Here is an 18,963-nt window from a genome sequence, read left to right on the forward strand (position 1 = left end):
GTCTCTCTGTTTGAAGGAGGCTCCACACCCAATACAGAGCCCAATGAAGGGCTTGAACACATGACCCTGAGATCAACATCTGAGCTGAGATCAAGAGTCAGATCTTAACTGACTGAGCCACCCAGCACCTACCTCTCTCTCTCTCCTCTCTCTCTCTTTCTCTCTCTATCTCTTTTAATAAGTCTGGATAGAGATTTATCAATGTTATTGAGTTTTTCAAAGGATCAGCTCCTGGTTTCATTGATGTGTTCTATTGTATTTTTAGTTTCTACATCATCTATTTCTGCTCTAATTTTATTATTTCCCTCCTTCTTCTGGTTTTAGGTTTTGTTTGTCGTTATTTTTCTTGCTCTTTTTGGTATAGGTTAGGTTGTTTATTTGAGATTTTTCTTCTTGAGGTAGGTCTGTATTGTGAATAGCTTCCCTCTTAGGACTGCTTTTGCTGCATCCAACAGGTTTTGGATCATTGTGTCTTTATTTTCATGTACTTTGTATTTTCATGTATTTTGTTTTCATGTACTTTCATATTTTTTCCTTTATTTCTGGTTGACCCATTCACTGTTTAGTAGCATGTTATTTATCACCCATGCATTTGTGGTCTTTCCAGATTTTTTTGTTTTGGTTGACTTCTAGTTTCATAGTGTCGTGTTCAGAAATGCATTCTATGAGTTTGATCTTCTTCAGTTTCTTGAGGCTTGTTTTAAGGGCTAATATATAATCTATTCTGGATAAGTTCCCTGTGCACTTGAAAAGAATGTGTCTTCTTCTATTTTAGAATGGAATATTCTGAATATATCTGTAAATCCATCTCTTCCAGTGTGTCATTCAAAACCATTGTTTCCTTATTGATTTTCTGTTTAGATATCTGTCCATTGATGTAAGTGGGGTGTTAAAGTCCCTAACTATCATTGTATTATTATACCTTAGTTCCTTTATGTTTGTTATTACGTGTTTTATGTATTTGGGTGGTCCTATGTTGGGTGCATAAATATTTTAAATTATGATATCTTCTTTTTGAATTGTCTCCTTTATTATATAGTGTTTTTCTTTATCTCTTATTACCATCTTTGTTTGAAAGTCCATTTTTCCTATATAAGTATTACTACTCTAAATTTCTTTTGAGATACATTTGCATGATAGACATTTCTCCATCCCCTCACTTTTAATTTGTAGGTATCTTTAGATCTAAAATGAATCTCTTGTAGGCAACATATAGATTGGTCTTTTTTGTATATATTCTTTCGCTGATGTCTTTTGATTGGAGCATTTAGTCCTTATACATTCAAAGTTATTATTTGATAGATATGTATTTATTGCCATTTTAAAACTTGTTCTGTGTTTGTTTCTGAAGACTTTCTCTGATTCTTTCTTGTCTTTCTCTGTTTAATGTCTTGCTGTTTTGTTTAGTGACATATTTGCATTTCTCCCTCCTTATTCTTTGCATATTTATTTGTAGTTTTTGATATATGGTTACCATTAGATTTATATATAACTTCCCCTGCATATAGCAGTCTATATTAAGTTGGTAGTCATTTAAGTTTGAACCCATTTTTTTCCTCTTCCTACCACATTTTTGGTATCTGTTATTATATTTTATGTCCTTTTTTGTTGAATTCTTTGACTAATCTTTTACAAAAATATTCATTTTTACTGCTTTTGTGTTTACTACTTTTATACTATTACTTTTGGTCTCTCTCTTCCACTCAAAGAGTCCCTTTTAATATTTCTTGCAGAGCTGGTTTAGTGGTCATGAACTCCTTTAGTTTTTGTTCATCAGGAAACTATCTTTCCTTCTATTCTGAATGATAGCCTTGCTGGATAGAATATTCTTGGCTGCAGATTTTTCCCATCTAGCACTCTGAATATATCATGCCACTCACTTCTGGCTTGCAAAGTTTCTGCTGAAAAATTTCCTGCTCACCTTATGGGTTTTCCCTTATAAATTAAGGACTTATATTGTCTTACTGCTTTTAAGATTTTTTGTTTATCACTATATTTTGCCAATTTAAATACAATATGTCTTGGTGTGGGTTTGCTTTTGTTGCTTTTGATGGGAGTTCTCTGTGCCTCCTGGATCTGGATATCTGTTTCCTTTCCACAGATTAGGAAAGTTTTCAGCTTTTATTTCTTCAGATAAATTTTCTTTCCCCTTTTCTCTCTCTTCTTCTTTTGAGACTCCTCTAATATGGAATCACGGAGTTTGCCATGTCTATTGTTGTTTTGCATAATTCTTTTTTCTCTCTTTTGTTCAACTGCATTAAGTTTCATTACTCTGTCTTCTAGGTTACTAATTTCTTCTTCTGCTTCTTCCATCATGCTGTTCATTCCATCAAGCATGTTTCTTATTTCATTTATTTCACCCTTTATCTCTGCTGTTATTCCTTATCTCTATGTTAAGGTTCTCACTTTGTCTTATACCCTTTTCTCAAGTCCAGTGAGTATCCTTATGACTGTTCCTTTAAATTCTCTAGCAGTCATGTAACTTACATCTGTTTCACTTAGATCTCTGGCTATGGCTTTGTCCTTTTTTCATTTGGAATAAATTTCTCTGTCTCATTTTGTCTGCCTCTCTGTGTCTCGTTCTTTGTGTTAAGAAAATGAGCTATGTCTTCTGCTCTTGAAAGTACTGACTTTATGAACAAGAGGTCCTGGAGTACCCTGCAATCCAGTGCTCCCTGTTTTCCAGAACTTGGCACTTCAGGAGAATATCCTATGTGTGTTCTTTACATTCTGCTGTTGTGTCTGAGTCACTTTTCTTTTTGGTGCATTTGTCTGCACGAACTCTCTGCCTGTCATGGGCTGTGCTTGCTTTCTGTGGTGTTAGTGGGACACAGGCAGGCCAGTTCTGAGGGGGCATGCCTGTGGGGAAACTTGGGAGCAGGGCAGTAGTGTTAGCAAAATTGATGCTGTGCAATTAGTCCTATGACAGATCTCCAAAGCACTCCTGTTGGCAGGCATTCAGGGGTGCAAGGCTGAGCATGGAGTGCCTCAGTGTCTGGAGGGGTGTGGCCGGTCATGGCACATGGTCGTAACCATGCACCTGACAGCTGGGTGGAGTCGGTGTGTTAACCAAATTTGCTCTGAGCCCAGGGCCAAGGCTGACAGGCTTGGAGTGGGTGAATCCTCAGGAGAACTCATAGGGAAGGTGCACTACTAGCAGGGTATAACAAGTGTCTGTGCAGCCCCACTTCTTGCAGGTGGCTCTGTTTATGGTGAGGGTAGGGGAGGAACATGGTAACTTTCAGCTGTTTTGTTTTTGGAGAGGTCTCCCAACACACCCCAAAGTCAGTATGAATAGATCTGTCTGCTGTTTCTACACACACACACACACACACACACACACACACACACACATTGTGCAAACTGCCATTTTTATGTTGTCTTCCCATGCAGGCTGCAGTCTCTTTAAGGTGTCAACCCAGCCATCACTCACCCTCTAGGCTCACCCAGTTCTGAGTCAAATGATGTTTAAAGGTCCAGGCTCTAAGTCCACTGGTTTTAAAAATTCACAGAATTCAGCCCCTTTGGTTTTTAATTTTTTTTTAATGTTTATTTATTTTTGAGAGAGAGAAAGAGACAGAGCTCGAGCATGGGAGGGGCAGAGAGGGGGACAGAGAATCAAGAGCAGGCTCCAGGCTCTGGGCTAATAGCACAGAGCCCGATGTGGGGCTTGAACCCACAAACCATGAGATCATGACCTGAACCAAAGTCGGTCACTTAACCGACTTAGCTACCCAAGTGCCCCAGCCTTTCTGGTTTTTAAAACCAAACATTATGGGGATTAATCTTCCTCATGTGAGCTCCCTGGTATGAGGGCCTGTTTCTCTGTTCTTTCCCTGCATGCAGCTTCCTCCCTCCTGCAGGCAGCCTCCCTCCACCTTTCTGACCATTCCAGTCTTTTAGATGCAGCTTCTTATATATATTTAATTTTGGAACTTGTTCAGTCAGTCCTCAGGTCTCTGTCTGGTTTACAGAATTGGATGTGTAGGATATCTAGTTGTAAACATGGGACAGGGAGAGCTCAGCTTCCTCTTTGAAGTTTTTTCTGCTAATTCCAAACTCTGAGATCCCTCAGATACATCTTCTGTTTACCACTTTTTTTCTAGTGTATGGTCATATTTTTCTTTCTCTGGATTTTATATAATTTCTTTTTGAAAATAAGCCATATGATAATATGTTAAAATGACTGTTAATTTGGAATTATTCCCTCCTGTCCCCCTATCTCAAATTCGTGTTTCTCTTTATTTATTTATTTTTTTGTGTACATTTAATCATGTATCCGGGGTTGATCGTGGAGCCTGTCTTCCCTGAATTGTTAAGCTGCTGATGTTTCTCTTGAATTTTCTTAGTTTTCTTTTTCTTTCTTTCTTCTTTCTTTCTTCCTTCCTTCCTTCCTTCCTTCCTTCCTTCCTTCCTTCCCTCCCTCCCTCCCTCCCTCCCTCCTTCCTTCCTTCCTTCCTTCCTTCCTTCCTTTCAATCCTGGCTTCCTACGATTGACTCTAGATCAGCATAGCTTACTGGTGAGCCAAGTTTTGGTCAGGGGTTATATTTAAACACTTTGTGTCAAGGAGGCACAGTTGCCAGTGGATTTGCATGTGGGTTGGGAAATGTGTTCAAATCCAAGCAATATACAAATCTATCTGAACTTTTATTTTTCAATAGACCTTTATAACTCCTCTGTATATGTGAAGGTCTCACATTCAGCCAGGAATATGCAGATGACTGGGATTTTCTTCAGTTTCTACAGAGTTTATGAATGACCTTGCACATTCACTCAGTTTTCCAGTTTGGCAGTGATATGTTAGAACTATCAAGACCTGTCATGACTAATTCCACAAGTTCCCCTGTTAAATTTCTAGCTAGTCTAGATATTCTGTATTTTTCAACAGCCAGTATTGCTACTGTGGGCTACTGCAGTGTTCAGTTTTCCTGATATTTACCACCAAAGTCACTGTCATGTTCAACATCTCTGAGCATGAGGTTTTCACATGTGCTGCTCCAAATGAAGTTGGCCCTCTCCAGTGGCAGCAAAGCTGCTGATTGTGTGGCATTAGATTCATGGAAAGGGAGGAGAATCATGGAAGGTTTTTTAGAAGGCTTTTTAGAAGGATAAATAGAAATTACACAGAGAAGACGTGGCAAGCAAGGACATTCTAGGTAGGGTCACTAAGAAAAGTGATAGTATGGTGAAATGTGATTTTAATTTCATTTTGCATCTTCTCCCTTACCTACCAACTTTGATTCTTCATGCTTTGCACCCAAGATTTATTGTCTGATTAATATTTGTTAACTCTTCTTAAAGTATTCATGGAATTTTTTAAATTTAATGTGACCGAGAGTTCATGCCAACACCTTTTGAATCTGTCTTCCTCTTACAAGAGGATACTAAAACTAGATTGATCTATGGTTAATCATGAAATTTTTGGAGCTTATACTACCACACTTGAAAGACTTAAAGGCTTGGCAGACAGGTGTCCAGAGATAAAGAGATTTAGTACATCTAATTTGTAGCCCAGAGCTCTCTGGTATGACTAGCTGTTGTCATGGCCACAACTTAGTATGCATGACCCTTTTTAAACTTCAGAATATAGTCTCATAAGCACTGATATAATAAAGAAGCTTGAGCTTTTATTATTTCTTTGAAAAATATAGTTTGTATTTTTTTTCACTGTAGATTTGTATTTGATATAAGTTAATTGAATCTAACGGTAGAAAATGGAGGTAACTCAAGTCTTCTGTAGGAATATGGAACACACTGCATGTTGATTCTTATAAAATTCCTACAAACATTAGCCATTAATCTCCCACCCACCATTACTCACACCCTCCATGCACACATGCACACACTGGTTTCTCCTTAGAAAGATGAATAGGCAGAATTTAAATATGCGAATGGTATACCAAGGAAAAATTTTAAAACAATTGTAGTTAATTTTTTAAAGATTCACTAGGTGCTGAACACTAGACCGCAACAAAACTATATCATTCAATCCTTATACCACCCAATACTATTATAATCCATTTTGTAAATAAAGACAAGTTTCAGAGAAATTAAGTAACTTACCCAAATTTCTGTAACTAGAGAATGGGAGAATCATGTTGTAAACTCAGGCAATCTGAATCCAGAATCCTACCTCCTAACCATCATGCTCAGTTATTTTATACTATCAGATTGAACCATGCAGAATTGCCATTTTGTAAGTCAAAACAGTTAAATATCAGTAATTTTTATACAATCCAATCGTAGACTATCTCTTATGTTTAAGAATAACATACATGTGCAGCAAAATGTAGTGGGAGCAGCTCTAAATTTAAAGTCCAAACAATCTAGATTCAAATCAAAGCACAAAACATTAGCTGAGCAATTTTGAGCAAATAATTTACCATCTCTGAGTTCTTTACTCATATGTAAAATTGAGTAACAATATTATCTACCCAAATGGAATTGTTATGAGGAGCAATAAAATAATCTAGAAACAGTATGTAAGTGATAAATATTGTTGCTAGTATAATCTGAAAAAAGATACATATAAAAACACCTTGAAACCTTACAATTTCCATATTTTATCAACTGGCGAGAGGAAGGGTTGGAAACAGAATTAATTTTGTTCCTTGCCACGATGCTATGGTACTTCAATAAAGGTAAAATAAGTAGCAGAATGCTTTCTTTAGCATCTGATCTGGAAAGGTTGATCTGACCTTTGTTGTAACAAGCAGATCAAAGCATTTTTCCAGAATCACACAACTTAAAAAACTTCTTCATGTGATCCTGATGAAATAGCAGATGAATTAGCAGGGCAATATACCTCTATAGCTCATTTCTAAGGTTGTGAAGATAGTGATGTGCTTTTAAAACCAGAATAAAAAAAAAAGATCATACGAGCTAGAAAAGAAGGTGGAGATTGTCAATAAATATTTGTTGATTGACGGATTGATCTTGAAGGCTGCTGAAAAGGTGACATAAATTCAGATGAAAAGGGACACAGTTTATTGTTAGCAAGAATTGAAGTAAAATGATGAGAAGGAAATTAAGGCAGTTCACTCATTTGGAAACTGGCAGTTGGGAGGAGGACTTTTGAATACAGGGGGATTTGAAAGATTAACAGCAAATAAAAATCCCTTAACACAAGGTTCAATTGATTTATTTCTTCAGTAGCTATTCACAGAATGTCTCTATGGCAAGTCATTATGTAGGTGCTACAAGAGAAAAAGCCAAAAGATAATGTCTCATGTAAGAGAACTGTGTATCAAGAAAGATAAAATACAATATAAGGAGCCGACCTTGAGGAAGACCACAACTACGGTATGAGAGGGACTATGTTATGTATGATTAGGGAGAAGGATTAGTGTTTTACTATTAGACTTCCCTTTTTCAAGTGTCAGATACTTGCATTCTTGCCTTCCTCCTTATAGGCACTCATTCTTTAATTTTGTTCAACAAATTTGTATTGAGCATATACTTCCCATCACTAAGTGATGAGAAGGATGAACAAGACAGTCCTCATTTCATGTTATTTCCAGTTGTATAACTTTGGAGAAATCACTTAACTTTAAAAACTTGGCTTTCTTTTTTGTTTTAAAGTTTGTTCATTTATTTTGAGAGAAAGGGTGGGGAGGGCAAAGAGAGAGAGAGCAAGAAAATCCCAGTCTCTGCACCATTAGCGCAGGACAAAACACAGGGCTTGACCTCACAAACCGCAAGATCAGGACCTGAACTGAAATCAAGAGTCTGACACTTAACTGATTAAGCCACCCAGGTACCACAAAAACCTATCTTCCTTAATATTATAATTAACATTAAAATGTCTCACTCCCAGGGTTATTTTAATTTTTAGATCAACTTATGGTAGTGCCTGGCATGTAGTAGATACTTAACAGAAGGTGGTGGTGGTGGTGGAGGAGGATAATAGTAGTAGTAATTAGTGTTATTAGCCTTTTTGAGGGGGTAATTTAGAGACTAGGGTGATAATTTCCAGGAGATGGTTAAGAAAAATATTTTTGACTTTGTGGAACAGCTTTATGTTGACAGTAATAGAAACTTCCCACATCCCCAAGTAGAATGTAGCTCTATGAGGGCAGAGGCTTTGTTTACTTTGCTATCGTATTCCTAGGACCGAAGAACACACTACCATAGTACCTGGGAAATTTTAGTCATTCAAATATATATTTCCCAAGTAATTGGGATTTTAATAAGCATAGATTAAAATAAAGACATTTAGTGTGTACTATATGACATTAATGAAGATACCAAAGAGAAAAGTTGCTTTATATAAGCTTCAGCACAGAGGCACCTGGGTAGCACAGTTGGTTGAGCATCCACCTCTTGGTTTGGGCTCAGGTCATGATCTCCCAGTTCATGGGATCAAGCCTTGCATTGGGCTCTGTTCTGTCAGCTCAGAACTTGGATTCTCTCTCCCCATGTCTCTCTCTGTCCCTTCCCTGCTCATTGTGCACACTCTGTCTCTCTCAAAATAAATAAACATCAAGAAAAGAGATGACTATATAAGCTTCAGCACAATTACTTGACTCAAAAATGTTTTCAGAGATAAGAAGTTTGTATCTAGAAAAGTAGATTGAGAACAGCTGGTGGATGTTCTGAAGTGTTCTTTAAGGATAAAGAAAAATTACTTAAAGCTACTTGTACAGCATAATTACATGATAAAAACGTTGTTTTTTAGAAAGATAACTCTCAAAGGATATGAAGAATCAATTGATACTGAAATATGATACAGGCAGAAATATTTTTAGGAAATTATGTTGTTGATCATAAGAAAGTAATAGTTTATGACTTGAAATGGGATGTTGGTTAGGTATTGATAACAAATATAAGGGACATATATGAAAAAGAGAATTCCCTTAAAGATACAGAGAATATACTGGAGGAAATGATGATTATAATTAGGCATGATTAGTCCTGTCTCAAACTTATTAAGACTAGGGTGACACTAGGGCATTTACTTAGGAAATAAAAGTTGAGTGAGATTGTGTAACAAAAAGGGACAGACCTTGGCAAATGCTCATATCTGGCAAAAAGAAAGCAAACAGATAAATGGAGTGGACAGAGCAGTAGTGAGGAAACCAGGAAGGATATCAACCACTTGACACAAGAAAAGGGGAGTTTCAAGTGGTGGTCACTCCAGAGTGTCAAATATTGCAGCAAAGCAGAGAGGATGAAGACTGGGAAAAGATAATTGTATTCAAATGTGGGAAAGTGTTTGTGGATTCTCTACTTTTGTATGATGGTGGAATACATAGAAGATGGCAAGATTGAGGAGAGAAATTGAGGATAAAGAACTGGGTGAATTGGTATTCTGCCTTTTACTATAGTTGGATTATACCTAAGAGAAAGAGAAAATAGTCTTTGCTATCTGCTCACATTATCAGCTTTGTGAAGTCTCAACTTACAGTTCAGGACTCTCTTTTTGTTTCTCTAAATCTTTTGGCATATGCTTTGAGCTCTTGATTCTCTTGGACATTGCTTATAGTTGACCAAGTGGTTTGTATATGGGGATAATAAAGTGAGCCTGATGGAACAAAAACCTGGTATATCATAATGACTTTATAACCATTGATCGATTGTGTTCTTAACACCATTTACTGCTCTCAAAGAGCATGTTTTAACTTATAGGATATTTAAACCTCCCAAAACAAACTGGAGCAAAGTGAAAGCATTAAAATCACCTATTGCTACTCCATTCAGCATATGGTGCAAAGCAAGGGAGCAAAGCTGAGAAGAAATGTGCCATTTCCAAATCAGAGGTAAATCCAGTTCTGAACTTACTAAGTACTATTTTTCCTTCATTTCCTTCATTACAGAAGACAACGTTTTATAGATATAGATATAGATAGATATAGATATATATATAGATATAGATGCATGCACATACACACACATACACACATATATATACTTTTCATAAATGTAAGAACCCTAGATATTTTCCTTAACTTCTCTTCACAAAAATACCGGGAAAGTTTATAACATTTTTTTACAGATCATAAGGTATTTAATAATAATAATTTTAAAAACCTGTGGTTTCTAATTAAATGAAAAACACACAGTAATTATTGAATGTAAGATCACTTTTCTAGACTCAAAGTTCTGTATTATAAAAGATTAATTAAAAAGGCAGAGGAGATAACAAAAACAAAGGAAAAAATTTTTAAGAATGGAACATATTATAGGATACTGATTTTTTTTCTATTTGGTGGATGTTATGATTTAGCAGTTCACTGAGCTCATAAATTTAATTAAGATTAGAAGTTTTAACATGAAAACACGGTTAACTGATAGAATACATTCAGGTAACTAATAGGAATAGTGGTCTTACCAAAATTAGAATCTTGACTAAGAATATTAATAATTATTTTTACAGCCTATGTTTATTAAAAGTAAGAAGTACTATGATTCGCCTCTTTTCAAAATGTGTTTTTTAAACTGTTCTCATTATAATTGAATAGTATTTCTAAAATAACCAGGCCCACACCTTAGATTAAAACAGATGCTCTACATAGCTTAAAAAATTGCTTACTGAGTTTTTAACCGATATTGACACTTACACAAGTGTGTATAACACGAAAAAAGATGAATTCTAACAGCTTGTAAGTGGCAAAACTGGTTAGAATTCAAGTCTTTTGGATCCCAGAATCAGAGCTTTTTATTTCTATGTGATAATTCCTCTTAATATAAATGGAGGGCACAATTTAAACAGTGGAGATAGTATAGGAGAAGGAATATTAGTTAAAGGAAGTAATGGACAGCTTAGTTGTGTGCCACTGTGTCTAATGATGTTCTTATTCTGGTTAGAGCTTCCATGTTGGTAGATGGACTCTCACTTTTTCAGTACTTGATTGTTTTTCATCCATTCAGCAGAGACACTTAAAGTCAAATATGATGAAAATATGAAGATGGATCTTTCTTTTAGATTGAGGTGGAACAAAACTCCTTCATCTTGTCCCCCCTTTTTCAAAGAGTAAAAGCTATGTTTTATTTCTTCCAAAAGTCTCAGGGTCTTTGAGGAGAAGAAATGGGAAGGTTATGATGGTAACAGTCTTGAATAGATCTAAGTAGAGCTGATGATACTACCATTTAGTTTCCTCCCTGATGGGGAACCTTACAGGTTAAGGAGAAAGGACATGGCAGGGATACATGGAGGTCAGACAGCAATCAGCTGGTAGGATTATAGGTTGCCAGTTGGGATCTTCAAAGTAGAGAGTAATCGAAAAACCCATATTAAAGTTTGTCAGGTACACCTTGCCCAAAGTGACAGAAAGGAATATGACTAGAGAGTAAAGTCCTGATGCTAGGAGGTCAGAGCAGGGAGGAACCTCAGGGATCATTTGTCTGCATGAGAAAATTCAAGCACCATGACCTGCTCAGGGTTACTCAGCATGTTAAATCACAGAATCAAGACTGTAATACAGGTCTTTTGACTCTGAGGACAGTGCAGTCTCCAGAAGAGCACTCTGAAGAAGTGGTCCATCTTGCTCCCTCTTCCTTGGTAAACCCATCTCTTCCCTATTCATTCTCATGACACTTACCTGTTAACACATTCAGTTTATACCACCTCCTCTATGAAGTCTTTTCTGATTCCCTCCAGGTGCAATTGCCTGGTCCCTCCTCTATGCCACCTCTGCTGCTATGGTCTACTGGCATCTACACAGCAGCCATATCACTGTGTTGCATGTTAGTATTCATCTCCCTCTACCAGAGAGAGGTCTTTGAGGCAGGAGCCATGTATCATCCATCTTTGTATCTCTAGGGCATATCATCATGCCCAGCACACAATGGGTTGTGTCAGATTATGTTTTAATTCATGTGTACGGTATTTAAATTAGAAATTAGCAATGCATGTGTATTAAAAATTTCCTGAGATAGAGAGGTAAATGAAAGCCATATTTTATAGGAAAATAAAGTATGTGTTAAGGGCTCCCTATATTTACTTAAAGATGGAGAAGCGTTCAATGACTGTTCAGTTTTCAGAGTTCTCAGGTGACTTGGTTCTAGAGTTTTCTGGAGACCAACTATGAATAAGGCATGATGCCAGAAGCTACAGTGGTGCAATCATGAGTAAGATATCATTGGTATCCTAATGAACATGGCTCTGTAAGAGATACCATGGGAAAGCCTTAGGAAAGTGAATGCCAACAGCAGAGTAATGTAAAGATCAAGACTGAGCAAGACAATGTTAAAAAGAAAATGCAAGAGGGAGCAGACACAGATTGGAAGAAAGTCCAGTTCAGGTAATATTCTGAGTGAAGGCTACAATGACCTGATCTGAGAGAGAAAGCTAAGATGATTCTTCTCCTCAAGACAGTACATCTTAGATGGGTTCAGGAAAGAGATGTTTACGTTAAAAAAGCTTTTAGTGGATTTTGTAGAAGAAAACACGTTTATTTGCTTATTAAATTATATTTTATATTACTTGGGGAAATTAACAAACATTCAATAATTGATCATATAAATCTTGTGAATCTTGTAGATTATTAATCCACAGCTAGGTAAAATAACTCTCACTACTGAATACCTACCAAAGACCTACCATTAACGTGTGTAATCTTATTTATTGCTCCCAACAACTTCATGAAGACAATTGTATGGTATTATAGCTAAGTATAATTTCTTTATCACTTAAGATATGTGTCAAGCATTTTACATTAATTACCTAATTTAATATTCACAATAATCATATCAGGGAAGTACTTGTTCGTACCATTCTACACGGGGGTATTAAGGGTTAGAGAGATCAAGGAAATTGGCTATATTCACATATCTCATTAATACTGGAACTAGGATTCAAAGAGGTGTCTTTTTCTTCCCCCACTCTTGAAATCATGATCTTACCTACTGAAAATAATAGAAGGTACATAGGAGATTCAAGTGTAAGGAGCCATAAAGCATTGTGACATGTTTGCTGCAGCTGCAGATGAAGCAAAGTGACTGGGGCTCTGTCTTGCTCTGGGAATGGCAAGAGGGATGAAAACCAGCTGCCCTAGTCTCCATGATCATCACATCCTCTCCCAAAGCAACAGCTTTATATGCAAAACCATAATACTTAGATATGTCTTGCTTACTATGTCATAATTACTTTTAATAAAGGGCAGAATTAGTTCATCATCCATCACATTATATCCTACTAAGAAATCAAATCTATATAAACAGCAAACAGCCCTCACATGTGGCAAGAGTGGAGCTGTGGTTCTAGTCCACCTTTATGTTTCATATATTGGATATCACACTTCTCTGGGGCCTAAGTATGTTTGGTGCCACTTTAAGGACCATGTGTTTATTGAGAATAGGGATCATATTTTAAATCTCTATTTTTTTCAATACCTCTCACAGCACTTGGCACATGACACATGCTCAAGTATTTTTTATTATGTGGAATTATGTTTAGTTTTTAAGAAGCCAACACTTTGATATTATTCTGTAAGCACTTTTTATAATATGTGATATGGGGTTGTATAAAACTTTACTTATCCCAGATTTTAATATGTTGTTAGCTTTAATTAAATTACACATGTGGCAAGGAACAAAATAATTGGAGAAATCATTTCTTAAGATACAAATTAAATCGCATTAAAATGTGGAATAGTTCATGTGTGTTATTCATGAAAGACCTCTTTTCAGAAGATTAAAAAACACCTCATTTAAATTATCTGATCATGTGGGCAGTTAGTTGAAGTAGCACTGAAGGGGGAAAAGGGCAGTGAGAGAGCATTCAAAGTTTATGAAATTATAAGTTTAAATACCAAGTTTGAATTTGAACGGGTCACTCTCTTCTGTGTGATGCCAAGAAGGCTACATGCCCGGATCAGTCAGGACAATGTGTGGCATCAATTTGATTTTCTAGCCCCCATAGAAACCTACCAGCTGTCACCACAGAACCATTAGGTTCAGGAAAATGAAATATCTGAAAAAAAACAAAACAGATTTTTCAAAATAGCGAAATTGCCTCTATATCTACAAAAGTGCCAATCCTCTCCCTTTCCTAGTCTTCAAGGTGAGAGGAGACTTTAAGTGATGGTCAGTGCCAGAACCCAATCTATGTAGCTGTCCAGGCCCTGAACTATCAGGTACATAAAACATAACCTGGGTGCTTAAATATCACAGGAAGTATTACCGGTCAAGAATAGCAACAACAAAAAAATGCATGTAACAGAATTCTTTCCAGGAAGAGAGTTTTATGAATTGAAAGACATATATTGGTAAACTGACTGGGCAGAGAGGGAGACCACCAACGCAAGTTCCGACAATAAATTGTCTTTAAGCTCCTCCAGAGGATAATGGAAGCCCATTCACAGCATAGTTTTTTGTTCATTTGTTTTGTTTTTTCCTGGGAATACATAAAATTATGGATGGGAGAAATTACTGTTTATACTTCTTGTCTCTTTAGCAAGCAACCACTCCTCTAAATAAATGTGGAAAAAAATGTTTAAAAATACTGTATTGGGGGGCGCCTGGGTGGCTTGGTCGGTTGAGCGTCCGACTTCGGCTCAGGTCATGATCTCACGGTCCGTGAGTTCAAGCCCCGCGTCGGGCTCTGTGCTGACAGCTCAGAGCCTGGAGCCTGTTTCAGATTCTGTGTCTCCCTCTCTCTCTGCCCCTCCCCTGTTCATGCTCTGTCTCTCTCTGTCTCAAAAATAAATAAACGTTAAAAAAAAAATTTTAAAAAAAAATACTGTATTGGTGCACGCATTTGAAAAGTTGCTAAATTTTCACGAATGTCACAACCCACTCTTACGTACCTTTGATTAAAATGGAAGTATACTTAGTTGTGCCTTCTATCCTTTACCCCAAGGTCTTTGTCAAGTGAAATTGTGGGATTTCTTGTCTCAGGGGTCTTGAAGCAGAACATAGATCACACTCTTCTAGTGATGAGAAAATAGACACCTCTTAATGGCTTTCCTGAACTCCCCACACTGGCTCTTATGATAACATGTCTTAAATGTTCTCCATTCATGGTGGAAATACAGCCTCAGCTCTTCCAAAAACCTTTCATTCCTTTATAATTTTACCAAATCCTGTTAGAGTCATAAGATGTTTCTTTGCTTTTTTTGAAAATAGTTGAAACACAATGTTACATTCGTTTCAGGTGTACAACATAATAATTCAACAACTCTCTGTTATGCTATGCTCGCCACAGGTGTAGCTACCATCTGTCACCATACAGTGCTATTATAATACCTTTGACTGTATTCTCTGTGCTGTACCTTTTATCCCCATAATTTATTCATTTCATAACTGGAAGCTTGTATCTCCCACTTCCCTTCATGCACTTGGCCCATCCTTTCCCCTCCCTTTCTCTCTGGCAGCCATCAGTCTATTGTCTGTGTTTATAGCTTTCATTCTTCTTTTTGTTTGTTCATTTGTTTTGATTTTTAGATTTCACATATGAGTGAAATCATATGGTATTCTTTTAAAAGCAAGTTGACATCCCAATCTAGATGGCATCATCTCTTCTTATGAAGACATTATGGATACTAGTGAATTAAGCAAATTACATTACTTTCTTGGGTTGAAAACTGAAGACCCATAGAGTCTTTAAGCCTCCAAAAGTTCATCTAGCTGACCAGGGATCTTTTGAATAGCAATTAGGATATGTATCTATAGTGAATGTTGGAACTAAAATCAGCATACATGATCACAGAATTGTTAGGCAAATATTCTGGTAGACTATGAATGACTAGGCACTGTTATGCCACTAAAGGATTTTTGTCTTTTAAGTACTTCCTAACAGAATTTCTTTCAGCCTGAGCCTTTAGATTGTATTATCAGAGACTTGTTTTCCTTTCTTTGAAGTTTTTTTTTTCTCCTCACTTTGCAGCACTTTGATAATGTGAAGGGCTTCACTCTAGAGAAGTCACTGAAGCAAAGAAAAGCTTCACAGAGCCATACTGAGAGAATTAAAACATATCACATTAATTCATCCTTCCTTTCTGTCTTCCATCAACTAAAGAAAGTTATAAAAACAAACAAAAAAAGAATTAATACGGAAACACACACATATAGGGAGCTGGAGTTTTGTTTTATACTTTTGCACATGAAGAACAAAAACCTCCATAAAGCTGCGAAAGCTTTCTAGCATCATCAAGTCCTCTTCAATGAGTCATTAACTTGCTGAAGCCCAGAAAATCAAATTTGGTTTAAGGCTGTTTGATAATGTAGTAACACAGTAAAATGTGATTCACCAATTAGCTCATGTAATTAGAAAATCAACAACATGCTCTAAGTGGCTGGTGGACACACATAAGTAAAGTCTATTGTCGTTCTTTATAGTTGCTGATTATAACCACACCTTCAGTTGATGACACTGCATCCAAATTCCTTATGGAAAAGAATCCACAAATATCTGTGTTTATAAATAAGATTAAATAAATTAATACTTAGTTCAATCGGTCATTCTGTCACTCCTTTTTTTTTGTTTGTTTGTTTTCCCCCTTCATCAATTCTTTCTTTCCAGGCTCTGTTAACCAATAGTGCTTCTGGTCCTTATCTTTATAGAGCTCTCAGTCTGCAAGAACTATGTTAAACTCTTCTAAGGAAGGAAAGTCAACTGGTTAAAACCCTGCCAAAATGATGGTTTAAAATCATGGTAGTTAAAAATTAGTCTTTCTAGACAATCCCTAAATACTAATGATGTTGCCGAGACGCATGTAAGATAAAAGACACAGCCAGCTGAGAATTTTCTCATGCAGAGGTTTTTGCCTGGCTGAAAAGGATTCTGTGATAACAATGGCAATTGAATATCTGTTAGATTATTTTAAAGCAACTCTTCATCTATTGTTTATACACACCTGTTGATGCATAAGGCATATATTATACATTGCTATGTTTAAGTATTTTTCTTTGTAAATTCATGTCAATGTAAGAGTTTAGATGTTGTTAAACTTTCTCACTAGGAATTTCACACATTTCCTACTTCATTCTTTTCTTACTGCTACTAAGGTATATGGGCATAATTACATGGTCCAGGGCTTCCTAATAAATATAATGAGGATAATGGGGATGAATTACCTGAGCTTGAGCCAGTAAAAAAAAAAAAAAAAAAAAGTATTTCTTATCTGATATGGTTATTCTTAATGTTTTTCTTTGGCAAAATATGATATATTGTTATACTGCCTTCTCCACTGACTTTTTAAGGTCGTATTTTAGTGTTCATTCATGGAAATTTTAAAAGGTATTAGGGAATTATTTTCTTGTAACTGTAACATTGCCCCTAGGTTGTTTATTCTTTGTAACCTCACAATGCCTATTTTGTATTGTTCCCTCTGCCGTAAATATCACAAATTCTAAGGAATGTAATAAGCTTTGATTATTTTTGTAGTTTCGCTCATATATTTTATAATAGCTTAGACTATATTTTATTTGGATGAAAACATAAAATCACAGACATTAAGAAAGTGTGGTTTATTCTTAGCCAGTATGAAACTTAACCCCAAACATTATAAAAATGCAGCCATCTCCCCCTCAACATGTATTTAACATTCTTTCTTTTTTTCTTATTTACAGGTCAATGGGACAGAAATTGAATATGAGTTTGAAGAAATTACATTGGAAAGGGTAAGAAAAATCCAATAATTGAAAACCTCAGTCTTGCATTCAACATTCTGCATCCTAATGGATTGTTTTGTGAAATCACACAATTGTGTATTTTACCTTGGAAGTTTCCAACAGGACTCAAAACAAAAATATTAATGAAATGCTTGCAGTGGAGGGCACAGGGACAGACCACATCACCAGAATGTTCCATATGTAAATGGCATTGCCAAGATATGGAGAAATTAATGAGAATGACAGAAATATTCAGTGAGCTAGTATAGCACTTTTTCCTATTGTTTCCATTATTAATGTTTTGCTATACATTTTTAGATACATTACAAAAATTTTCATTTATACATTAGTAATGCTATCTCATAACTACCATTACCATGCATTTTTTAGTTTAAAAAAACAAGCAGTGCATTTTAAAACCACCTCCCCCATGGAAAAAAATGCAGCAATCCTTCAGACCTCTGCAAGTTTGTTATTAGGTCCTTGGCAGGATTTGACAAATAAGCAAAATTCTGTGTAACAACCCTAATATATAAAGATAGTTAACAAAACAGTAAGAAGGCCTAAAACCGCCGAGAAAAAAAATGACCAAAAGCATTAACAGGACATTCATCAAAAAAGAAAAGACCAATAACATATGAAACTTGTTCAAACTTATTAATAAACAAAGAAAACAATGATGCTAAATGATTTTTGTCTGTCCAACTGGCAAAATTTTAAAGGAAGGTTAATACTCATTGTCACGGAGTGGGCCTGGAAATTGTTACAACCATTAAAAAAAGCTATTTGGACAAATGGATCAAAAGCTTTAAAATGAGCACCCTTTTTGACTGAGAAATTGTAAGAATGCAGAAAGACACAAAGAATATTCATATTGGTATTGTTTATAACATTGCAGATTGAAAAAGACAAGTGTTTAGTAATACATTATTATGTGTCCAAATAATAGAAAATTATATTAAATTACATTATAATAGTATTTTTAAGACTATTTAACTACAAGAATGGAAAGCCTAACTAGGTTATCTTATTAAATTAAAAAAATTACATTTCATAATGGTGTTTAAAGTATAATCCTATAAGCACTAACATGAATAATTTGTGTTCATAAGAATATACATAAAGCCTGGAAGGATATTTGCCAAAATGTTAACTCTTATTAAGGATTTTGGATAATTTTTAGTTTCTTCCTCTTGTTTATATTTTTTCCTACACATTCCACAATAAACATATAATTTGCTTATAATAAAAAATAAAAATGTAAGTATTTTTCTAAGCTTTATCATTCAAGTATCAATTCAGACTCTAGACCTGCACTTAAATTTATATCTTCTTTTAAGTTTACTGATTATGCAGTTTCCTGAGTCAGGGAATTTTTCATTCTTAGCCTAATTTTTATTGAGCATGAG

The 18,963-nt window shown here is 35.8% G+C and overlaps 1 protein-coding gene across 10 annotated transcripts in view; it reads left to right on the forward strand.

The window, feature by feature from the left end:
- Positions 1-18,963, forward strand: part of DLG2 (discs large MAGUK scaffold protein 2) — a 1,224,822-nt gene that overhangs the window by 547,555 nt on the left and 658,304 nt on the right. For all 10 annotated transcript variants that reach the window (XM_047070845.1, XM_047070851.1, XM_047070843.1 and 7 more), the window contains one exon: positions 17,513-17,563. In XM_047070845.1, coding sequence (XP_046926801.1) covers positions 17,513-17,563 — 51 coding nt within the window. The remainder of the gene's footprint in view (positions 1-17,512; positions 17,564-18,963) is intronic.

This window comes from Lynx rufus, unplaced genomic scaffold (genome assembly GCF_022079265.1).
Source record: "Lynx rufus isolate CCGP_SWC_20201006 ecotype Redwood Valley unplaced genomic scaffold, mLynRuf1.p SCAF_9, whole genome shotgun sequence".
Lineage (NCBI taxonomy): Eukaryota > Metazoa > Chordata > Mammalia > Carnivora > Felidae > Lynx > Lynx rufus.